Below are 25,438 nucleotides of genomic sequence, written 5' to 3'. Positions count from 1 at the left end.
CAGTTGGGTTTCAATTCAATCAACAAGACAAATATTTGATTAAAAGGTCAAGGAAGCTGACTGCCACTGTCAAGATATGATCCTTGGCAAGTGTCCCAATATATTTCAGCCAAAATATAAGGCTATGATTTGGATATTTTAAAAACACATCAACTAATTGCAAGAATTTTCTAGAATCCAAAATCATTACATGGATAGAATTGAACTGATCTGCTTTCTCCTACTGTGATTTATCCAAATTCTTCTATTGACACACTGATATATTTCCAGAAGGTTCCTGAACTAAACCGGTTGTACTGTCAGGAAGAATATAGAAAAGTCATAAAATTATAAAATATCAGTGTAGCAGCTAAGTTTTGTCTATTTGTTTTATTTATTTATTTACAGTGTTTCCCATAAAAACCATAAACACTTCTGTGTTTAGATTTAAAACCTCTTACTTAGTGGCCTCCAATTCTGATAATGTTTTATGGGAGAAAAACAACTGAACATCAGATTACAGTGTTTCATCTTTTTCTTTATTGTTTTAAGGTAATGCAACATGTTTTATTAGCCCTTTTCAGACTTTGCAGGGATTTCTACAGAACATTTTAATATTCTAATCAAAGGATACCCTCATTTTAAAGCTAATGCTGATGCACTGAAAGGCATATTGTTACAGAGAAGCCTTCAGTTCCTGTTAGTAGAATTCATTATATTTTATTCAAGAAAATCTAAAAGATGCATTTATATTCTTTATAAGGTCCTTATACTGTCAGGCAGCTTACTATTTGTGTCATTCATATCCACTTTGTTTGTGTTACAAACAAAAGCAAAACTGACCTGTAGACTTGAAAGACAATGATGACTCATTAAGACTTAAACTACACAGGGCAGTGAAACAAACCAGATGGAAAATTCTGAGTTAAATGTGTCATTTTCTTTGAATACATTTAAACTTTTTACTTGGACTGTTAAATCTGGTAAAAAAAAAAAAAAAAAAAAAGAGAGAGAGAGAGAGAGAGAGCGAGAGAGAGAGAGAGAGTTGGATATCATAATTAACACTAGGAGGAGCCATGTTGCTAAATCAAGGAGGAAGTGATCAGTATAGCCCTTCATACAGGTTATTACAATATAACGACTACTGGCATTGTTTTCGCCTTGTGTTTGTTGTATGGAAACCCCTTTCTGATACGCTTTCTATTAATATGAATTAATAGATTGACATTTTGTAGAGTTTTTTTTCTCATATTTGTTTGTAAATAGTTTGAATGTCCCTTAAGGAGCCTGGAGAACTATTCTTTAAGACTATTTAAAGGAATGACAAGAAATCAGCCTAACAGCGTTCTGACTGTGTGGAAGAATAAAGGTGGTCATTCCAAATAGAGACTTTCAAGCTTGTTTGTACAGAATTGTTAGAATTTTCCTTATATTCCATATTTTCTTTTATGTAAGGTAGGATCAAGACTTTTTCCACAGTACTACACTTCATTACACCCGTGGTAAATTTACATATAACAAAAAGAAATTGAAAGAAAAAAATCATTTTTCAAAATATATAATAAGATACGGTACATTTCTCTTTTTGTAATGAATGTAACCTACAAAATAATAGACTATATTTATCTTAATTATAGAGAAACACAAATGTAAAGTAGCAACAACTACAGACAATGAGAGCAGCCAACAACCACATAACAAAAATGTTAATACATGTTGTCGTAAACTCTGTCGAAAATAATACTTTATATATTATATATAACAAAAGAAAAAAAACATGTTTCAGGCTAATTTATGTGAGGTTGTAGGCTCACGGCCATAAGCTGTATGAAGATGTTTTATGATATGATAAGGGCACAGCTTGAGCTCTGCGCCACCTACTGGCTGAGACGCGTATGAGCGCCAAGCTGATGACGTGGATCGCTCAGTTGACCACCAGAGCAGCAGGATGGCCGACCAGAGTAGGCAAATAAAACTCGCTGCAGCTAAGAAAAAGGTAAAGTATTTTACAATCAACGCAGTCACATATCGCGGAAAGTGTAGTTCCCACTTTGTGTACACAAGTCTGTGTTAACTCTGTTTTCTTGTCTTTTCGTTATGTATATTTTTACGGGGCAAGGGTGTTGTCATTACACGTCGCCCGAGTACTGCACTGTCGCTTGTCCGACATCCTCCGCTCCTCTCGCGGCTCTGTTGCGTAGGAGAGACCGATGTTTTATCGGGGCCTCTGGTGATAGCATTAACTTTCCCAGATTATGTAGACTATTTTTAGTTAGTAGAGACACGCATAGTATCCCACGCTGTTTATTTACTCGCAGATTAACTTGCACCACTTGCTTGGCCGCTTTACTTGACTTTCCATCTGACATTTAAATGTAGTTAAAGCCTAACGTGCTAACCCAGGTAAGTTAACGTTAGCAAGCTAGCTAACTAGCTGATGAATATATGGCTACGTGTGAGTCTAAGGAATGTCGCACAGCAGCCAGCCAGCTTTTTATGTTATCTGCAGGATTTAATTTCATAAGAAAATGTCTAACAAACGGTAGTTTTAAAACAAAGCACTCATCGAGCTTGTAAGCTACCCCTGCAGCACAGTTAGCTGGATGGACTGACGGGGGTGTTTTGACAGCTGACACCCCTCTTCCCTGTCCTGCTGTGTGCTTTGGCTTGGTGTCTTTTTCGGCTAGTCAGAAAGATGGCCTTATCAGATTCAAGAAGTCACTCCTCAGCATTTCTTGCTGGCCCACAAGCTTCACGAATAAGTGGCCATGGTGACATGTCATTTTGCTGCTATTTAGCTTTACTGTTAAAAAAAACAACAACCAGCAGTTCCCGTTACACAGCTGTTAGAGCCCGCATAGAGCTTTCTGGCATGCTTTAACCGTCATATGCATATCATACGCAGGTTATCATTGTTTAGCGCAACTTACTACCTTGATCCGTCTGAAGCCGGATCTTTCTGCTAGCTGGTGCATTGTTTTGGAATAGGAGCACTGAATTCGTATTTTATTGCCTCATTCATTCAGCTTGATACGACGCTCAAGGTGTTGAGTGTAATTTGTTTGAATTAATATGTATAGTTGGGGACAGTTGCAGAGTCCTGGTATTATCTGTGTAACACGTGACAAAATAAATATATATTAGTAGACATTGTTCATCTGCACACGTTTATGGGTTTCTTCTCCATTTCCTACTCAGCTGAAGGAATTTCAACAGAAGAGCTCCCCTGCTAGTGTAGGAGGAGAAAAAGGAGGTGGAGCCAAGAAGAAGAGAAAGGTGAAGGGATCCAGCCAACATGATGCACCTTCACCAGACAGAAACTCTCCAGACAATGTAAGCATAACAGTTTGCTTTATTGTTGTTGTTGTCGTCAAATGTCGTACTCTTTTTGTGCTTGATAGATGGTCATATGATGATTAGCTCTTTGAAGCTGCAGGGTGTTGTATTTGTGTGTTTGGCTGAAGAGCATATATTGCTTTTTGCCAATTATCAGATCAGGTGGCTGATTTTCCATCTAGTTGGCATTTGCTTTACTTACACCTGTCAAATACACACACAGGGCCAGCAGAGTAGAACTATTTAGACCCCTTTGCAGCGCTGATGACAGACATGTTTACCTAAGAAGAGTGTTGCACATGAGACAGTGTTTTTTAAGCCCCTGACCACAACTTTGGCTTTTACATATTGCAATATGTAGCATAAGGTAAGAATTTCAAGAACTAATATATAATTTTATGAGAAAGTATAAAGTAGTCCTTGTTCTGCTGCACAGATGAGCAGCATTCCAGCTAGAACCTGGAGCAATCTGAGCATGATGAACTGGCTGACTACTATCACCAGCTGCAGTCCAAGCTGCTGGAGTTGTAGCCAGTTTGGCTAGATAGGCAGCTGAATATATTCTGTTATTTGTCTCAAAACACTTACTATTTCCAATATCTTCAATACCACAATGTATATGCTGATTTTTAATAACTTATCCAAAAAAGTACTGGTGTAGCAACTTGCGTGCATATCAGTAACTCACTGTCCTCTACCCCTGTCAGTTTACACTTTATGTCATCTGCTTGTTTCAGCATTCAGGTTCATCAGATTTTTGTTATAGAACATTTAATGGGAGTAATCATAAAATTACACTGATTAAAAAATGATAGGTTTTCAAGTCTCCTCTCCCGGGAATCCCTCTGTGAATATCAGCCAGTTCTCTACTCTATGCTGCTGCTTTAGGTTTATCCTGTGCTTTAGTAGCACTCTTTATACCTGATAAATAATAATTAATTCCTGATCTTCAAAGCGGTGACTCATTATTCAGCTGTTCATCCATCAGTTCATTTATTTCTTCTGTATATCTGTAGTTGAGCTGAGGTGGCTGCTGGGTATTCAAATTTCCTGTTTCCCTGGGATTTTCTTTTTCTGATTTTCATTACTCACTTGTTTTTCACCGTATTTGTACTTGTTTGAGTAAAAAACATAATTAATGTGCTAACAAGACCATTGCTTTGATATTTGTTCTGGTGATTTTTAAAAAGTACTGGCACAAATTGTGTTCAGCAAGTAACACAATCACATTCTTTGAGCTCACTTGACAGTCTACCAAGTTTTGGATTTTTTTAAGAACATTTTTTTGGTATTTACCGGTAATGTCATTTTGATTATTAATGTGGAACACCATCTTCTGCTGTGGCCTGTTTTCAAAGCTCTCTAATCAAATTAAAAGTACCCATGAGAATATGTGTAGTGCTTTCAGACAGCAGTTGCGCATGTGGCGAGAGTCTGCTCGACGACATTTGACCTGCATTTGGATACATTCGTGAGACAGCTGTCACCCTGCTTCTCGCTATTAGCAGAAACTCCAGTCTGCAGCATGTACAACTGAGAGTTGCACTCAATACATCCAGTTGTTACCAGACAAAAGTTGCGTTTTCCTTTTGCTTTTCTATCCTAAAGCATGTTTCCTGTCTTGACTGCCCTCACATGCAACTTTTCCGTCTCTGTTACACCCTCTCTTTTTTTCACCAGCCAGTCAGCTAAATCTTAAACTTTGAATTTTTAGTGCAGTTATTGCAGTCAGACTATTTTATGCTGCTACTACTACGTTTGAAAAAAAAAAATGCTGTGCTTTCCCCAAGCTGTTATTGTAATTGTTATTTAGTTTAAATTACTTTTTTCTCTTGTTAGTTGTTGTGGTTTTTAACAGAATAAAAGAGTCTGTACAAGTCCAGTCTACATTTACTGCCCTCTTGCATACTTCTAGACCTCCTGCTTGTAGAAATGGTTTCCCTGTGCTTGTTTGTTTACCACTCTGTCACTTTCTGAATTTTTCTCTCCCTTTTCCAATCTCTTTCTCCTCCTTTTCCTGTAGTTTGACAGTTTTCTAAAAGCACTTAGTCAAAGCAATGGAATAGTCCTCCCTCATTATGGCAACTGTCAGGTGAGCTTCTGTCCCTGGCTTTTCTTTCTTTGTTTCCTCCTGATTGTTTTTAATCGTTCTCTGCACCCCTCTGTTGTTGATGTTTGGTGTTTAATATTTTACCCTGCTTCTCTATTCTTACCTTCCTTCAACTGCAACGTTTTCTTTATGTCATGTTGAGCTGGAAGCATGAAAAAGAATTGTCTATAAATTCCTGCCTGTTATTGGTTTTAAATATATATCAGTTTATCGCAGCATTATTGGTGATCTTTAAATAATATTGCATTGCTTTGAATAAATAGTTTCCAGATTCTTGCTAGTTGCACGTTTCTGATGTCAATATCCATGTGTCATCTTGGTGTGTGTGTGTGTGTGTGTGTGTGTGTGTGTGTGTGTGTGTGTGTGTGTGTGTGTCTCTTTATGTGGCAGATTATTGCTTGTACTGGATCAAAGCCACTGAAAACTGAAGCTTTATTTTGCCAAAACTGCATATAGCGTTAATATAGACTAGACATGCTGCAGATATTTCAGAGAGTCTACAATGGGTGGGATCAGTGGCAATGGGGCACCAGTACAGGAACTTCATTTTCAGTGGGACACCTTAATTACTGCTAGAAAGGTGTTTCTATTCATTTTTTACAGTCTAATTTCTTCTTATCAGCTTCTGTACTCATCTAGATGTAGAAATGATAAAGTTAACAGTAAAAGTTTGGATAGAACACTAGTCTGGTGATTTTTATGCGTGTGTTGTGGTCTCTTTGCAGCTCAAACTGCTACTTCTCTGTACGTTTAAACCCGTGTGTGCATTTCTGTGTATGTGTCGCCTCAGACCTTCGCTGACGTGGAGGCCGTGAGGTCTTCAGCTCAGCTGCTGGAGGAGTCAAACAGCGAGCCTGATTACATCTCACCTTTGTCTAACCCCGCTAGCGCTAACACTGCTACTAACTCTGAGTCTGTCGATCACAATACTGACCTCCAGGTGTGTCTCTCCTATGTTTCTCTTTCCTTCTCAGTCTTGAAAATTATATTTTGTCCTGTCATTGTTGCACCACACGGCCATAAAACTGCATTGTCATTCTAAGCATCAGTGTGAACAGTTCCTTTTTCATTTGCTGCATTTGTATTAATTTATACATGTTATAATAGGAACAACAGTTTCAGCACAGGCCATTTATGTGACTTTTTTATTATTATTATTTTTTCTATTACACATATTCCTCTCTTTATCAAATGTGCTGACTGTCTCCCTTTTATCTATATTTGTCGCTTATGCTCTCTGTTTTCTGCTTTCAATTTTTGTCTCCCTGCAGGATTACTCTGATACCAACGGCAACGAGAATTCAATGGAGGAAAATAGGTGGGTTCTGTCATAGAATCGTGATTATATATCTATGTATCGGTAATTAAGGAGAAGGGTATTGAAGGGGGACTGTTCTGAACTATGACATGTTTACAGTTTGGAGACAATAGATTATTTTCAAGGGCAGGCACTTGCTGTAACATCCATGTTCTGAAAGCTTGGTATCCCACACATCATTACATAAAATATATGTGTGTTTTGAACTCATGGATTATTATAATATATGTATCTTATAGAATGAATACAGCAAGCAACACTTTTTCCAGTATACCTTTTTTTATGTAGCCGTATGCTAGCTTATAAAGTGAAGTGGTTCATGTAAGCTACTGAGTGTTTGTTGATGTGTGTGTCCATGTCATCCTGCAGGCCGCTGTCTTCCACAGAGAGCCTGCGACAGCTCTCGCAGCAACTGAACGGCCTGGTCTCTGAGGTACGCACACTTCTTTCATACAGAGTTTGGCTTTTAACAATAACACACCACCACTACCACCACCGATGTGGCGTTTTAATCAGGAAGCGTTGCGTCTATTCTGGGTAGGAATGCACTGAAAGCATTTTCAGTTTCGCCAGTCATTCCCAGTGGTCTGAAGCACGCTGACAGCATCAACTGGTGCACTAAAATAGTTTGATAGATCTTCTTTTAACTTTAATTTTGTTAGGTCAAACCACAAACATTGCTTTTTCTCAGGTTTCTAAGACCGTTTCAGGTGAATTCTTGTCATGTTTTTACTAAAGTGCTGTTTCCCATTGTGGTGAAGTAGATGTCCTACTGTGGATGACGAATCAGTTTTTTATCTGCAGTTCATCCACTATATTAAACACGTTTAAAGTTTCTCCTGTGAATGGCAACAGAAACGGTGCCACAGATTCCCTGACAATGCTTATTTACCTTAAAACATCTGATATTTTTCTGTGTGGGAAGCACATTAATGTCTGCCTGGATGTGTCTTTTAGTCATCTGCTGCATATGTGAATGGAGATGGCGCACCTCCTCTGAGTGAGCGAGAACTGGAGGTAAGAAGAAGAAACTTTTTTTTTGTTGAGTTTTTGACATTCTAAAGCCTGAATTACAAGTCACTTAACTCATGCAGTAGTATCCAAAAGCCATGCAAGTGGAACAAATGAGTTTCCAAGATTAATGAAGGTATTCTAATATTACTCCCCCCATTGTTTATATAACTGGTAAGTCATCTTTATGGTGAGGAGTATAGTAGAAGTTCAGATATCCAGCAATATTGTTGCAGAGACTTTGTATGAAGGAGCAGGTCTTACAAGTGACACTTTAATAGGTTTGTATGAATGCTCCTCTCCTTCTCAACTGGCTCCATTTATCAGTTTAATAGCCATCACATGTTTTATTTAATTATTTGATCCACTTCTCATTATTAGTAGAACATATGCACTACTTGTCATGGTGCTATTTTTGCCTCCATGTTAATAATTCACATTTAAATTTTCTCCTCCTCCTCCCCCCATGTGTTCTTTGTTTGACTTTTGCCACTGCACTTTATTCCTCTCTTTTGTTTTCTTTTTTTTTTTTTTTCCTTTTCCCTTTCCTTACCCGGATGCATGCGTGCACGTGATAGAGTCGAAACCAGGAGCTGGCAGCCGCCCTGGAATCCAGCAACCTAACAAACTCTCAGCTCACTACCAAGCTAGACCAGCTGGTAAGAAGCTGTGTGTATGCATAATCATGTGCACATCTTTGTGTGATTGCAGTAACACTCGTCTCCCTCTGCCCCTAATCACTCTTATCAGTGCATGCATTTTAATGCATTCTTCATGTCATCTTGAGTAACCATAACCTTTAAAAAGAATTATGGTTGGCATGGTTTTAGTGGTATTTATTTATTTATTTATTTATTTATTTGTTTTTTTGTTAGCTTAACTAAAATTTCTTCAGAGAATTAACAACGGCAGCATGATTGATCCTTTCTGTGCACCTTGTGACCAGAGCAGTCATAACCTGATAGTAGATGCAGGATTGTATGGCATTTTGAGTTTAGCAATATAACCAGAGCTCCAAGCTTTAAAACCACATGAAAGATTAACAAAACATTAATAACAGAATAGGTTTACTATTTTAGTGCTCGGTGCTATTATTGTCCTGTCTGGCATGAACATGAGGTCTGTGCCAGAATTTTGGTTATGTTTTATAGGCTAACACTGTGTAGCACTGCTGTGATGATTAAAAGTGTGTATATACAAGACTTTTCCCCAACTTAAATATATATCCTGTTGGTCTGGCAGACACAGCAATCTCAGGAGCTTACAGATCAGCTACAAAAGGTATTTTTGTTCTCCTCTTTTTACCTTCTATTTGTATCTGTGTAATTCTTTATTTTCTTTGTTATTGTAATGTTTTGCTCTTTGTTATTAATCAACTTTATTTTTTTCTTTCTTCAGGAGCGAAAAGAATTTGAACAGAGATTTTCAAAAGAGCAGGGTGCCATGCGGGAGCAATTACAGGTACATTCACTTACCCAAATGCATAAATTTAATTTGTCCTATGGAGCAACTTTATTTGTCACTTAATAGTGTCGTTGTATTACAGTGTGATGTGGCAGTGCATAATGCCAGAGTGCACTGAGTTGCACTTGCATAAAATGTTATCCAACAACATACACTGCCCTTTTTAACACTTCCTATATTGTTAATTAACTCTAACAAGAATAAATAATCTACTGTGTGTAATTACTCTGAGAAATTAGAATTTTCTGTATGTTTCATTAATCAGGTCTTGTTAGTGAAGTCAGCTGACTTTATCTAGTCTTATATGAAGAATGGTGCTCTTTGTTCGTATGTCCTCTTCCAAGGTTCATATCCAGACCATTGGCATACTAGTAGCTGAGAAATCGGAGCTACAAACAGCACTACAATACACACAACAGGCTGCACGGCAGAAAACAGGTGTGTGTGTGTGTGTGTTTGGGGGGAGGGGATTTTATTTTTTTAAATAATAAACTTGGCAATGGTTTATCGCTGCAGCAGTTAACGGTGTGTATGTGTGTGCCTCTTTCTCCTTGTATGTGTGTGTGCATGCATGTTAAGCTGAGGCAGAGGAGCTGAATAACCGTCTGCAATCAACAAAGCAGAGAGTGTCAGAACTTGAAAGAACTCTCTCTTCTGTCTCATTGCAGCAGAAACAGTTTGAAAAGGTAACAGCCAATCCAGCAATCACTTGCATATGAGTAATGCAAATGCAAATAAATGAACTCGTAAGAAGGCAGTGTTACCTAATTTAGCTGATCGCACGTATTGTCTGTGTGGTTGTTTTTAATAGGTTTCTATGATGTTTTTGTCTTGCTGAGTCTTTATTTTTTTATTTTTTGTCCTCAGCACAACAAAGAGCTTGAAAAGGAAAGAGACAATCTGAGATTGGAGGTGTTTAGACTAAAGTAAGTCATTTTATCCTGACTTGCCTGAGGAGATTTTTTTTTTTATATGGTCTTTGTATTTTGAATGCTTTGGTTCTTTGTAATGGAAGAGTTGGCTTGAACAGGTTTCCCAAGTCTTGTCTGGATATGGCGAGTTTAAAATAAACACTGAATTTGTTTGTTCACAGCAATTTGAGTGAGGAGTCGAAGCAGCAGAGCTCGGAGCTGTCAGAGCAGATAAAACTGAGTACACAAGAAAATGCCGCAATGAAGTTGGAGGTAGAAGATCTTCGCAAGAGGCTCGAGATAACTGACCTCATGTTACAGCAGGTCTGTTGAATTCCAGGAAAACACAGTTCATTCACGTATGAATTCATCTTTCTCCTACCACATGCTGGAAGTAGTGGAACAACTCCAGAGTCAATGTCTAGGAGGCCAGTGTTTGAATATTGTATGGCCGACAGTAATTCTAGTTTTCCTACTAATTTCTTCCAGTGCTCAAGTCAGTCAGATCCTACCAGTGCCAGCCAGCAGGTTCAGTTACTGCTGGAAGAGAAGCAGCAGCTGGAGGCGCACAATCACCAGGTTTACATGGACCTTTGTCTTATCATTGGCTTCTGTGTTTGACTGCTGTCTGTGTTAATATTCAATATATTTTGTACCTATTCCATTACTGATTAAGCAATATAGAAAAGTTAAAAAAGAAGACTTAATTATTATTATTTTATTTACATTTGTGATGATGTAGCTTATGGAGTCCATTGCGCAGCTGAAGACAGAGAGGGATTGTTATGCAGTGCAGATCCAGGAAGAAGGTCGTGTGTGGAAGGACAAAACTGAACAACTGCTAACACAGGTACAGTAACATCAGCATGGCTTATGGTTTCACTATAGCTTTGAATAAAGAGCGAAAATGGTAGTGCTGCTTCTTTTGTGTGGGTTTTTTGTTTGTTTATTTTTTTGTATTTAAGCCTAATTAGTGTGTGTGTGTGTGTGTGTGTGTGTGTGTGTGTGTGTGTGTGTGTGTGTGTGTGTGTGTGTGTGTGTGTGTGTGTGTGTGTGTGTGTGTGTGTGTGTGTGTGTGTGTGTGTGTCTCTCTCTCAAGGTTTCTCTGGTGGCAGAAGAGAGGGATAGAAACATCAACCAGGTGCAAGAACTGGAGGCCAGCATTGCAGAGTTAAGAAATGCTGCAGGTGAGTAGTGCACACAACCCTCATCTAGTGCCTCTTCCTTTTCCTCATTAGTTTTCATGTCTTCTTAATGTGGCAAAGATCAAGAAACACAAAAGTCAGAAGGAGAGCAGATGGGGCTGCAGTAAGTGATCTGCAGTTTCGGGATTAACATTAGCCCCATTGTGTGTTTATTGTCAGGTCTTCCTGCTTATAACCTTGTAAAATATTATTTTAATGTTTAGTTTAGCATATATGTTAAAAACATATCAAATATAGCATTCAAAATACTGGCCATATGTGACACAGCTGCAGTATTTGTGTTTAGTAGAATTAGAAATCTTGATAATTGGTGTTTTTTCTCTTCTAGCGTTATTATCCCAGGAGAGAGAAGCTCAGCATGGCACAGAGCATCAGTCCTCAGGACCATCAGAAAATGAAGTGGCTTTGCAGGAGGCCCTTAATGCCCTACAACAAGAGAAAGATGCCATTACGTCACAGTATCAGGCACAGGTGTGCTTCACATTGTTTTCTCCAAACCCATTTTAATGGGTTAATGTGACTCATATATAGTTTCATATACACTTAAAAGGAGCACATATTGATTTTTCCCTTTCTGGATGTTTCAAAGAGAGTTGGTGCTTTCATTGCACCTCTTACATTTGAAGTGTGTTAATCATCCTCTGTAATACTTCCACAGCTGAGGGACAACGAGCAGCTGAGCCGTATGTGTGCAGAGCAGGAGTCGCGTCTGGGGGAGCTGGAGCGTCAGGTGGAGAGCCAAACCCAGGAGGCTGAGGACCGCCGACGCATGCTAGAGGATGTTCAGTCAGACAAGGCCACTATTAGCCGTGCTCTCACCCAGAACCGAACACTGAAGGACCAGCTGGCTGAGCTACAGAACGGTTTTGTCAAACTGGTGAGGCTGAAAATCTTACTATCTGTTTATTTTTAGAGGACACCCTTAGTTACCACTATAACTGCCTTATTTTTGCACCACAGTGCTCAGAATTCTACTTTTTCTGCTGGTCTTTAATTTCATAATTTCCTTTTTTCTCTTCGAATTTATGCTCTCATAATCTGTTTTGGGTTGTTTTTTTTTTGTTTGTTTGTTTGTTTGAAACCAGTGTTGGTCAAGTTACTTGAAAAAAGTAATCAGTAACTTTACTGATTACTTATTTTCAAAAGTAATTAATTACATAGTTACTTAGTTACTTTTTAAAAACACGATTTACAACCTGAATAGGTGATAAAGCGATAGATCTTTCAGCCCAATTCTACTTTTTCTACATAATCCATCATACAAAATGTAATCAAATGGAAAACTCTTTTTTTAACTTGTTTTATCAGTTTTAATCTTTTAACTTTATGCATCAAGCAAAAATTTAATTATATGCAACATTCTCTGACTTGAATAAATTAGTTTAAGATTTAAACCTATTTTCTGCACATTCCAGCACATAAAATAACATATTTTTTGTGTTTACACTCACTCTTTCAAATAGATGCAAGTAAAACACAGCAGAAAATAAATAAAGTCAAAGACTCAGCGGTCCTGTTGCTCTATTTTCACCTGTAAAGCAGGAGTGGGGTAGGCGGAGGTTTACGCTGGTGCAGGTGTGCTGCGGTCAGTTGAAGAATCCGCGAGTTTCTCTGTGAATTTCCCATTACGTCGTTGCGCACTCAGTGCTTGCTTGGAAGTTTAGGGTTTTTTTTCGCTGTAAAAACAAGTTTTCTTCCCACGCACGATGGACGCTAATGTTTTTGTCACTTTTTATGGAATCAAACTCAAAGTAAGGTCAGTACTTCCACACTTTAAACGCTGCACGCTCATACTCTCTCCCACAATCGATATGTGATCCATTGTTGATCTGCACACAGCTGTTGTCACTAACGGCGCACTCGCTTACGTCACTGTCATGAGACATTCTCGCAAAAAATCACGGTTTTAGTAACGCAGTAACGCAGCGTTCCTGCGGGAAAGTAACGGTAATCTAATTACCGTTTTTGCAATAGTAATCCCTTACTTTACTCGTTACTTGAAAAAGTAATCAGATTACAGTAACGCGTTACTGCCCATCTCTGTTTGAAACAGAGCTGTGTTTTGTTAGTAAGTATCTGATTGACCTCAGTGGTGCTTGACACGTCTGTCTTTAAACCGAAATTCCTGTTACTCCTTCAATCTAACAGACGAATGAGAACATGGAGTTGACTACAGCCATCCAATCAGAACAACATGTGAAAAAGGAGCTTGCACGCAGAATGGGTGAATTGCAAGAGGAGTTGCACAACGTCAAGGAGCAGGTGAGGTCACACACAGCACTCCCCTAAAGCAAACACAGATGAAAAGTCAGCTGAATATGCACTCACTTGCTGTTTGTCTTCATGCTTTGTCCTCTTCTATTTTCTTGCCTCCAGCTTGAGCTGAAATGTACAGAAGCTCAGGGTCTGATGGAGCAGAGGGATCAGGTAGCGGCACATCTCCAGCAGTACTGTGCTGGCTACCAGGCCCTGGTCTCAGAGAGGGAACAACTTCACCAACAGTATCTGCAGCAGAGTCAGCTAATGGACCGACTACAGCACGATGAAAGCAATGGCCGTGCACAGCTGGAGATGAGTCACAGTCAGCTTAAACAAGCCCATGTATGTATATAAGACCTTTTTAATATATACATCTGTGACCAGTCTGTGTAGATGGTGTTGTGATTCTAGAATTCAGTACAATAATACATTGCAATATAGAGCATAAAGTATGTTCATATTCATCCTGTCAGCTGAACTGCCGTGGTAAATCTGTCAGGCCTGATAGTTCTGAGGGGGATTAGTGCAGCTTTGAGCTGTACTAATGATTATTGGGACACTTTGCAGCAGTTCGCTTGGCCATCGTGTTTAATGCTTCAGGGTGTTGCTCCTTCTCGGGTTTCCTAACTTAATGGATTCAGCACTTAAGTTAGGCCCATTCTGTTGCCTCTGTACATGCCATTAGAGAGAAGGTGGAGTGGAAAGGCAGAGCTGGTATTAGTGTTTTTATACTGCAGAAAATACGTTTTGAAATGATTTCAGATTAAGGTATTTTTATGCATAGAAAAATTTATAATTTTGACATGACTGTTTTAATATGATCTAATCTATACTGGCCGTCTTCAAGGAAAACTGCAGTCTGTTTTTATTATTTATTTATGTTTTTCCTTAACACTCTCAAAAACACACTCTAATTGTTTTTCGTTACTGCCTCTTCCTGCAGGAGCATCTGGAACAATTAGTCAGAGACAATGAGCAGCTGAAAGCTGAGGTGAAAGAGCTGCTCAACAGCTCTGCTCTTATGACATCACCCAGAGACCAAGGTAATCTCTCTGTTACTGACATGTTTGCACTTTCTGCCTTGTTTTCCTTTGGTGAGAGATTTCCTGCAATTTAAAAATAATTATCTCTAAAGTTATAATAGTATAGTGGCTTTATCCTGTCTCTTTTTAAATAACAGTGTCACAATTTCTTAATTTGAAGCAGATAATATGTTGTTACAGCAGAAACTGCAGATTAAGGCTAATCTGTTCAAAATGAAGAAGTGCAGTTTTTTTTTGTGTACTAGCAACAAAAATGGAAAGCATTAAGTGCTGCTGCACCATGTGTTTCATTAGTGTGATAGGTTTTTAAGGAATTAAAAAACAGTTGTACATGTCATATCATTTTAGGAGATGGAGTGGAAAGCCAGTCCCTGCAAGAAAGTCCAACAAAGTCTTCCCCCATAGTTATTCCAGAGGATTTTGAGAGCCAGAAAGAGATGGTAAAGAGATGTTTCCAGCTCATGCAAATGTTCTGTTTTTCTTTCGTTCACAGTCTTTTTATTTTTTTAATATCACATCTTAGTCTAAAGTTCATATTTTTATGTCCAGTGCCATTCTATGGTGAATTATATGGTTTAATTTTATGGCATGAAACAAAAGTATGACCTTACCCTCATTTCTATTTCGTGTTGCCTTGCAGGAGGATTTTATTCGTGGAGCTCTGGCTCAACTGGAGGCAGAGAGGGACGAGGCCAGAAGGCAACTGGAGGAGGAGCGCAGGCTTCACATAGCAGCCCGGCACCAGGCCAGCGTCACCCTAAGTCTGGAGCAGCAGCGCCACAGCCAAACACCTGTTAATGACCACGAGCACGGTCACAGTCACGGTCAACACAGTCACTGTGAACACAGCCATGAGCATTCAGGTCAGAAGCATTTGTGTTTGTGCAATTTTGCAGATCTTTCTACAACTAAAAGACTTAAATTCTCTGGAGAGTAACAAGTATTAGTATTTAGTATTTAGTATTTATTTATTTATTGTCATTGTCAAGAACAATGAAATTGCGTTTGGGGCTTCCATACAACCCCAAAAAAAAGAAGAAAATAATAAATACCCCTTAAAACCCAAGTGTACATATTTAACCCAGTGTGACTCCAATGCAATAAGACAATCCTTAGCAATAATGTTCGTAGAAATTCAGACAAAGACCTGAGAAACATGACAAAATACAACAATGCAACCCATTCAATATTATTGTACTGTGAGATATGATATCAGATATGATAGTTATCTATTTAAGAAAGAGGGGGGGGGCAGGAGGGGGAAGAGAATAAAGATATGATGCACCAATGCAGACCAGTTCATTGCTATTAAGAAGTTGGATATGGTTATTGTCCGTGAGAGGGGGGCAGAGAGTTCAGGAGCCTCACAGCCTGTGGATACAGGCTGTTGGCCAGTCTGGATGTTCTGGCCTGTATAGACCTGTACCTTCTCCCTGAGGGCAGCAGATGGAAAAGGTGGCGCGCAGGGTGATGTTGGTCCCGCAGGATACTGTGCACCCTCCTCAGACAGCGAGTGGGGAAGATATTACTGATCTCTGGCAGACTTGTTCCAATAATTCTGCCAGCTTCTTTCACCACCCGCTGGAGTGCTTGCTGATCGGCCTTGGTGCAGCTGGGGAACCACACTAGAAATCCATACGTCAGAACGCTGCTGATGGCACAGTTGTAGAAGTTCAACATCAGATATCTGGGAATGTGTGCGCTCCGCAGTCTCCTCAGGTAGTAGAGGCGCTGTTGGGCCTTCCGTACAACTGAGGTGATATGGTTGCCCCAGGACAGGTCCTCGGTCACAGTTACCCCCAAGAATTTAAAACTGCTCACCCTCTCCACCGCCTCACTGCCAATGAAGAGAGGCAGATGGTTGTTATGACCCCTCTTCCGGAAATCTACAATGATCTCCTTGGTCTTTTTGGTGTTTAAGACCAAGTTATTGTCGTGGCACCATGACTCTAGTTGTTGCACCTCTGTCCTATAGTTTGTCTCATCATTGTTGGATATAAGTCCGAGCACTGTAGTGTCATCTGCAAACTTAACAATGAGATTGGACGCGCAGGAGGAAATACAGTCATGGGTGAAGAGAGTGTATAGCAGAGGGCTCAGAACACACCCCTGAGGGGCACCGGTGTTGACCACAAGGGTGGAAGAGGTGTTCTTACCCACTCTGACACTCTGTCTACGGTTAGTGAGGAAGTCCACAATCCAGTTGCACAGAGAGGAGTTAAGTCCCAGTTGGTGGAGTTTGGGACGGAGTTTGTATGGCCGGATGGTATTAAAAGCCGAGCTGTAGTCTACAAAGAGGAGCCGTGCATAGGTGTTCCTGTGTTCCAAGTGCTTCAGTAATGTGTGCAGCACTGTGGCGATCGCATCCTCGGTTGACCGGTTCTCCCTGTATGCAAACTGGTGCGAGTCCAGGGATGGTGGAAAAGCAGCTCTGATGTGTTTAATGACCAGTCTCTCCAGGCATTTGGCGGGAATGGGGGTGAGTGCCACAGGTCTGAAATCGTTCAGACATGTGACATTTGACTGTTTTGGGATGGGAACGATGGTTGCTGCTTTGAAACAGGATGGTACCAGTGAACAGGACAACGAGGTGTTATATATAGAGGTGAAGACGTCCGCCAGGTCCGCAGCACAGTCTTTTAGCACCCGGCCCAGCACTCCATCCGGCCCGGCCGCCTTCCTGGTGTTAATGCTCCGGAACACACGCCTCAGCTCATGAGTGCTCAGGACCGGAGCAGGGTCGGTTGAGGGGAGAGGGGACAGGACAGGGTCGGTGTTCTCCCTGTCAAAACGGGCATAAAAGAGATTTAGATCCTCAGCCAGAGTAGAACTGTCGGCTGAGGGTGATGGTGTTCTTCTTTTGTAGTCCGTGATAGCCCTGATGCCCTCCCAGACCTGCCTTGGGTTTGTGTTGTTCTCAAACCTGGCCTCGATACGCCTCCTGTGCTGCTGCTTGGCAGTCTTGATGCCTCTTCTCAGGTTGGCCCTGGCAGCACTGTATGCCTCCTGGTCCCCGGATTTGAAAGCGCTGTTCCTTGTTCGAATAAGTTGTTGAACTCCGTGTGTCATCCAGGGTGGATTATTAGTGCCAGTTTACTCTTTTACTCTCGTGCCATGTAAACAGTTTTTCCCCCCTTTCCGTTATTGCTTGAACAGAAGGAGGAGTGCCGGTGGAAGTTCATCAGGCCCTGCAAGCTGCAATGGAGAAGCTGCAGCAGCGTTTCACATCCCTAATGCAAGAGAAAGCAGACCTGAAGGAGAGGGTGGAGGAACTGGAGCACCGCTGCATCCAGCTGTCTGGAGAGACTGACACTATAGGTGAGTGTTTTATAGGTTGTTCTTAGTCCTGTTTCATATGTAATCATTTGTTCCTCATATTCATTTCTGTTATGTATATTTTTGCAGGCGAGTATATTGCTCTGTACCAGAGTCAGCGGGCTATTATGAAACAGAAGCATCAAGAGAAAGAGCAATACATCAGCATGCTGGCCCAAGACAAAGAGGAGATGAAGGTACTGATGTCTTTTAATGCAGAAGGAATGTCACAGTAATATCTTTTATGCAATATTAATGAAAACAAAAGACATGACATGACAAAATATGCAGGTGCCTAAGATTTTGAAGATTGTTTGCACAGACAAAAGTCTTTCTTCCTAAGAACACTTTTCTCTCTCACATCTTAAAGTTTTACCTGGTCATCGCTAAAAAAGTGTGCCATACTTAACATGATTGTTGTCCTTTGTGTCCACTATTTATCCCTTTTGCCCAATAGGCAAAGCTGGCTGAGCTGCAGGATCTTGTGATGAGGCTGGTAGCTGAGAGGAATGACTGGTACAACCGCTACACTGGAGCTGTAGCCGGCATGGGCACAGTAAACCCTGACCTGCTTCCTGTTGGACAGGAACACACTCACCCAGACCACCAAGCACACACGCACACAGAGCTTGATGCGGCCACTGGAGCAGGTAAGCAAAACCAGTTATGCTAATCATGATTGTTTTACAGCAGGTGGATTTTAAAGACCAAATATAAACATACCCACACTTCCACACAACCCCACAGGTAGGTGAGTTTGATCCTGTCTATTTTGTTGGGATATTTGTGTGTACAGTGAAGCTTATTTTAAACTCATAGTCCTGGAAGACTTTATCCACTGATGTGTGAGTCTGAAAGGCAGAAAGAGTGGTCCTTTAGCGCTTCAACTGTTCTGCCTCTTTTTTCAAAATAGATTTTAATTCATATTTCCAATAACATCACTGTTCTGTACCTTTTTTTTTTCTCTGCTGCATAAGCTATGGAGGACATCCCTCTGTCAGAACCTGCCGCCGGTCTGGAAGCTTCCTCATCCCAGATGCTGTTGACTGGATCTGGCCAGACTGACTCCAAGCCCCTGGTGCCTAAAGAGGACGCCACAGCCCAGCAAATCATGCAGCTGCTTCAGGAGATCCAGAACCCTCAAGGAGCTCAAAGATCACCCCCTTTTCTGGGAGAAAACCCCTGCATCCCCTTCTTTTACCGGCCTGACGAACAGGACGAAGTAAAGATCCTGGTGGTGTGAGATGTGGGTGTGACTGCTTAGGTGTGTGTATGTGTGTGTGTGTGTGTAAACATGAGAAATGTTGGACTTGTGTTGAAGTGTGGGAAATATTAAATCCTACAGTTTACCACGTCTGTAGCTTACTGATGATCTTCTAAAACACTTCATAATATTGGAAACCTTACGTGACTGGTCGAAGATGCACGAATGTCGTTGACCCAGTTACATTAAAACACCCGCCCCCGTTCCGCGTGTCAGCACTACTGTGTGTGAGGCTTAATTGAGAGGATTTTGTATTTGCTGTTTGTTTTTATGTTCTTGTTTGTCCCTGATGCTTTTCCCAGCGAGGAAGTGGTCAGTATTCCTAAATGCAATCTGATTTTTTTTTCCACCTCAGTTTTGAATTCCCATCTCACACATATGTGCAATAAATGGGGCCGTATATCCTGTCCCCTCACTGATAGAGTGCTGAAAGAGCTGTCAAGTATTAACAGCCTGTTTGTGTGCAACTTTATTCAAGTGCAAATGTCAGTTTAAATCCACTGTACACATGCCAAAAAACAAAACAAAAAGAGAGAGAGAGAGCATCACATGTGAATGTAATAACCTCAATATTAACCTGTATGTGTGTTTAATGTGAAGTGAGGAGAGGAGATGCAGAAAGAGCATATCAGGTTGGGTAACTAATGAGTGTGGAGTGAGATGTAAGGTGAAGTTAAGTGAGTGAAAGGGGTTTAGTGCACATAAAAGCTTTTAAACTGTAGGCGGTGTTCAGTTTTGAAGTCAAGAGCTCGCTACGTTACATAATTCAGGAAGATGGATGTTGCTGATTGGTACTGTTCTTTTTTCCTCCAGACACTGAAAATAAGTCATGTTTGTACATTGTAAAATGTTAGTATTTGTGATTTTTTTTTTTCTTTTTCTGTTTTGTCCTGTTAGACTGAAAAGGCATCACCTTTATAGGGTATAGGGCATCGATGGAGCTTAGAGACCCATGAAGTTAAGCAGTTACTCAGTTATAAAGGCAGTGAAGTCATCTTCTCCTAACAGTCGTGTGGATAAAGTAAATGTAAACATAAATATTAGTGGTTGGGGTGCTGTGCTGCTGCTGACTGCTTTTCACATTATTTCATCTTTGCAGTTATTGCAATTTTTGGGGAAGTTGCTTATAGTTTAATGTCTATACCTGCAGCTACACATCATCTTTTTTCCTCAAATCAGGTAATCTGGTGCTCTGGGGTATTTGGCTGACCTCATCACAGACTCGGTCACTCGTCTCATTTCATCTTATCCCTAACCACGCCTTTGCTGTCTCGGGGTCTTTAAGTTTCCAAACAAATCGACACTAAAAACACGAGCCTGTTCTTCTCTGTTACATTTACGTGTAGTTCTACATATCAATGACGAATTGATGCACATCTTTAACAACTGGACTGTGTGAGCATGCGTATGTGGAGGCTGTACGTGTGAAATCCAAACTGTTTTCCTCCTCAGCCAAAATTGCGTCCGTTGTGCTTTGTTTGGTTTGTTTTGGGGTTTTTTGGGGTTTTTTTTGTGGGGGTTGTTTTCTTTTTGTTTGGGTTTTTCTTTTTTTCTTTTTCTTTTTTTTTGTAGAGTTCTATCAGATTATATAAGTATGATTGCACTAAAACTGTACATAGCTTCTCGTTTATCCCACCTCTGCTCCGGCTGCTGGTGGGACAGATGTGTTTCTAACATGGCTTCTTTGAAGAGAGAGGATCCTATGAAGCTTCATGCCGCACGCTGAGGATTCTGCTAAATTGAGTGTTGATGGAGGTGTGATGAGACACAGTCTAGCCAGATTAAACGAATGAGATGGTAAATTATTTCTACAGGTAAGGGACCATCTAGATTTTGAGAAAAGAAATTCCTCTTTTTAAAAATTAGGAATAAAGTAGGACTGATTTGTTATAGCTGGTAGTTGTATTGGCTACAAAACACTTGAATAAATCTCCTTTGGGCATTAAAAGTCAAGACATTGGGGAAAACTCCCAACATCAGGGCTGAAATTCAAGTTTCTCTGTCTAGCTTTAAGAGAGATTGGAGACTATATTGATTGAATTGTGAAATTGCATCCCTTTATAATTAATCATTCAAATTACCACAGCTGATTTTTTTTTTTCCCCTTTCTTTCACTTAGACTAAATTTAGGCAACTTCTGTTTTTTGTGTGTCCTTTTTTACTTTTAATGCGCAAGATAAGGGGTCACTGCAAGGTCATATCCAAAAAATGAATTCATTGAGACTACTTTTGCAAAAGTTTTTACACATACATGTTTGTCTCTGAATTTTGAGATCTTCTTTCTTGTGCTTTAAAGGGCATGTTCATTAAATTATTAGTCGCGCACTTGATTTATTGGGCAAATTTATTGGGTAGAAAGCAGTTTGGTATTTTAGGTATATTATACAACGTCAGATGGGACTGTGTCGTAGTTGTATGTACTCAATGTTGGTTTCTTTACAGAGAAAGTAAACAGCACCTTCCCTAAACCTCTGCACTTTGCCATAAAAAGGTGCTTTTGAATAAAATGACTCCCTCATTCTTCCCTGCTTCTTAGCAATCAGTCCCTTTTTTTTTTTTTTTTTTTTTTTGCTTTTAGCAAAGGGTAAGACCAAGAGATAAATCTACATCAGGTGTTTGGGGACTTTCTGGGGCTTGTAAAATAATAACAGCTGTGTGGATTTCTGAGGTTTTCTAATTCCCTTTCAAATGCGTCATTGAAACATGGCAATGAGGAAGTATTTCTTGTCTCTACTGTTTAAGAGGTGGTGTATATACTGTACCTGTGTAACATATTGTATATTCATTATGCCTGGTGTATGGGGGGGAAGCTGCTCTGCAGTATTTACTGGCAGCTTGTATTGTATGCGTGCTAGTCCAGAGTCGGGGGTTTGGGGGTCACTGACTGGCTGTGATTCAGTACAAAGATTGACAAAGAGAAAATATTTTATTTATTTGAAAAATAAGTTAGCATCTCAACTAATCAGTTTTAATGTAAATTCGAAGTGACCGTAGGATGAAAATGAAGGATCGTTGAGAGAACTGATTTGTATGAGTGCTGCTTCTGACAGAATCCTTCTGATTTTTTTTTCCCTTGAGTAATATTTCTCCCCTTCTCCTGAATAAAGCTGATTGAAAAACGGTTTGTCTTGATTTCTTTCTTTTTTTATTATTATTATTAAAGAAAACTCAACTTACAGAAACTACAACCTGCTGCCATCATAATAGGATAAGTATCATCATCACTAATAACAGCTACTGTTTCTCTGTGCTTTTATGATTCTGTTGAGCCTTCATCCACAATGCCAGGACCCTATCGGTGAAACCGCTAAATTGGCTTCTTATGGAAGTTTGTTTCTGCCACTGGAAAAAATGTCATATTTTGAAATTTCGACAGCATGAAAATCGATGTCAGACAAAGTTAATTGAATGTACTCGAGGCCGACACGTACATCTAGAAGCGTATATGATATCTCTAACCTATAATAAATGCTTTTAGTAATGAAGTAATGATTAATACGTGAATGTCTGCAGCCTGACTCAGTCTTAATGGATGTCTGAGCCTGGCTGGTGGAGGGTTCAGCTTCTATGGAAAGACTGCTGTTTAGATTAACAGAGCTACAGTAGGGTGGGAACTAAACACATGACTTTACACTTCATAAAAATATTCTCATTTGGATTCTTTCGATCTCTAAAAGGTTAGAAACGAAGAAGGAACTAATCTTATGTGAGGTCCTACATGGATTGTGTCTGGATGGAGGCTGCAGGCTGCACTATAGTGACGCCTGGTGGTGGTGCTTGAATTGGACATATAGACATACAATTAATAACATGCACTGAAAACAGCAGTCGCGACGGGTTGGGGAATATCCCCTGAGCAACTCTTGCTCATGTCTCCTTCCTCTGCTGCTTTTACTACAGTAGATGCTTGACTTCTGAGCATTCATTTATGAAATGTTGATCTGGTTTAACCAAAATAATAAACAACAACGAATGCACATCTTACTGGTGTTTTTCATCTAAAATATCATTTCACATGAAACTCACACTGATGTCATCAAGCTCATCCTGCGCTTTACAAAGAATCTGTCCCTCACTCGCTTTTATCTCCTCTCTTTCCCCTGATCTCCTGATGGGACAACGATCAGAGCAGATGGTTGTCCCTCCCTGCTGGAGGTTTCTTCCTGTCAAAAGGGAGTTCTTTCTTCCCGCTGTTGCCAAGTTCTCACTCATCAGGGACGATCTGATTCTCTCTACTACATAGGGCTATTATATAAAGCATCTTATAAGAACTGTGGCTGTGAACTGGCATTATACACATCCATCTGCTGGATCCTATCCTAGTTGATTTTATCGTTTCTTGAAATAAACACATTCTATAAAATAAATAAATAAATGCAAACTGATCAAAAGAATGTGATGATTTCAAACGGGTAAAAAGACCCAAATGCAGACTTCAGAATTGAAAGACATTTTATTAACCAGCCTTACAGTTTTGTACCAATTTAACTGCAAGGCTGGAGGAGTGGGTAGGCAGGTTACAAAGTTAAAAGTCCAAATCCCATTTGGTCCAAAAGAAGGAGTTCCAGACAGGTTACAGGCATCAAAATAGCACAACAAGAAATTTTCCTATTAAACTAAATAAACTTCTTAAACCTTAAACAAGGCTGTAAGGAGGCTGAATGGTGGTCTTTTTATTTGCTTCCACAGTTAGTGGTATCCCAGAGCCTCCTTTTCTTTTAGATGAATAAGGAAAATCCTTGAGAGTGAAGATGAGTATGAGAGACACACAAAGAAACTGAACCCTAATTTAAGGAGTAGAATGTCTTTAAGTACTGTGCTAGACGAGAAGGTGAAGACAAGCCCATGCAGCCCATGACCCATGATGGGAGGAACACCAGGCTGCAGACTGATGACAGAAGAGCATGACGGGTCCTTCACACATACCTCTATGTTTCTGTGTCACAGCAGGCTTTGATCAGGCCATTGCCCCTCAGTCTCCAGAGTTTGCGTCCTCCATATGCCTCTGGTTTGACCACATCTTCAGCATCCCTCTGTACGCAACCTTCACGCCCCCTTTAAATGGACTATATTTTATACGGCATCACTTGAAGCAGGAACCTTTCCACTTAACTGCAACCTATTTGTGAAAGCCCATATGTGACGATTGGTTTATGTGTGTGTGTTTTTATTTTATTTAAAGTGTGTCTGAAATCTTTGTCATGCTGAAAAATGAAGCCTTTGCTAATCAGATGCTTTTCAGATGGCAATGCATGCTGGAGCAAAATCTGACAACACTTTTCCTTGTTAATTGTATACGTTTAGACTAGATTCACAACGCAGCTGGCTGAAATGCAGCCCCAAATCATGACAGAGCTTCCACCATGTTTTACAGATGACCATAGACACCCACTGTTGTACCCTTTTCCATATGTATTGATGATTTGAACCAAAAACTTCATATTTAGATTCATGACTCCATTAGACCTGTTAACCCTGATTTTCAGTCCATTTCTTGTGTAACTTGGAATCCCTCAGCTTTTTCTCCCAGCCTCCATCCTTAAGGATGGCTTCTAGACAGCCACCTTTCCACTGAGACCATTTCTGATGAGGCTTCAGTGAACAGAAATTGGTTTAACTGAAGGGCCATAGGCATCTCTCAGGTCTTTGCTAGATTTGTTTTCTGGTTTCTTAATGACATGAGTTTCAAATACTGTTCATCTTCTGTAGGTAGTTTGTAAACTTGCGACACTTTTTGTTTCATCTGTCCTGTTTCCTCAGATGAAATATGCCAAGTTTACAGCTAATACATGTAAAGATATTATTTTATTGAACTGTTATCTTTGGAATTTTTTGTAGATTAACCTAAAGAAATTGGAACGAATTATGTGTTTTTGCAGAGGTGTGGACTCGAGTCACATGACTTGGACTCGAGTCAGACTCGAGTCATTAATTTTATGACTTTAGACTTGACTTGAAAAAAATGTTCTAAGACTTGTGACTTGACTTGGACTTTTACACCAATGACTTGAGACTCGACTCTGACTTGCCTGACATTACTTGAGACTTGACTTGAGACTTGAGGATAAAGACTTGAGACTTACTTGAGACTTGCAAAACAATGACTTGGTCCCACCTCTGTGTTTTTGTGCCAAGTACCAAAAGATAGAAAAGAGGGGAAAATAAGAAATTATGAAAGACCTTTGGAACAGTCTGTAGAAGTGACACTTGGTTATTTTTTTTG

General features: G+C 40.0%; 1 protein-coding gene across 5 annotated transcripts; it reads left to right on the top strand.

Moving 5' to 3' along the window:
• Positions 1–1,878: 1,878 nt before the first annotated feature.
• Positions 1,879–22,336, top strand: golga2 (golgin A2). 5 transcript variants are annotated; one of them, XM_012917025.4, is made up of 28 exons: positions 1,879–1,975; positions 3,178–3,312; positions 5,339–5,407; positions 6,216–6,365; positions 6,697–6,743; positions 7,113–7,176; positions 7,701–7,760; positions 8,333–8,413; positions 8,997–9,035; positions 9,153–9,215; positions 9,563–9,656; positions 9,798–9,904; positions 10,086–10,144; positions 10,312–10,453; positions 10,619–10,708; positions 10,872–10,979; positions 11,229–11,316; positions 11,663–11,805; positions 11,993–12,211; positions 13,483–13,596; positions 13,711–13,935; positions 14,537–14,636; positions 14,985–15,076; positions 15,277–15,499; positions 17,793–17,954; positions 18,042–18,148; positions 18,409–18,601; positions 18,929–22,336. In XM_012917025.4, the coding sequence occupies exons 1-28, from the start codon at positions 1,928–1,930 to the stop codon at positions 19,192–19,194; spliced, it is 3,288 nt and encodes a 1,095-aa protein (XP_012772479.1). In that variant the 5' UTR covers positions 1,879–1,927; the 3' UTR covers positions 19,195–22,336. The 5 variants fall into 5 exon arrangements, with proteins under 5 accessions (XP_012772479.1, XP_012772487.1, XP_012772492.1 ...); XM_012917033.4 differs by lacking the exon at positions 5,339–5,407; XM_012917038.4 differs by lacking the exon at positions 6,216–6,365.
• Positions 22,337–25,438: the final 3,102 nt, after the last annotated feature.

The sequence above is a fragment of the Maylandia zebra genome, linkage group LG7 (assembly GCF_041146795.1).
Source record: "Maylandia zebra isolate NMK-2024a linkage group LG7, Mzebra_GT3a, whole genome shotgun sequence".
Lineage (NCBI taxonomy): Eukaryota > Metazoa > Chordata > Actinopteri > Cichliformes > Cichlidae > Maylandia > Maylandia zebra.
This window is presented reverse-complemented; position numbering and strand designations above follow the sequence as displayed.

What these genes read in the sequence shown, in the direction of transcription:
- golga2 (XM_012917025.4), top strand. Translation starts at nt 1,928, where the DNA reads ATGGCCGACCAGAGTAGGCAAATAAAACTCGCTGCAGCTAAGAAAAAG. An exon ending in ATCACAATACTGACCTCCAG is followed by an intron (nt 6,366 to 6,696) that starts GTGTGTCTCTCC and finishes GTCTCCCTGCAG; the next exon opens with GATTACTCTGATACCAACGG. An exon ending in CGTCACAGTATCAGGCACAG is followed by an intron (nt 11,806 to 11,992) that starts GTGTGCTTCACA and finishes ATACTTCCACAG; the next exon opens with CTGAGGGACAACGAGCAGCT.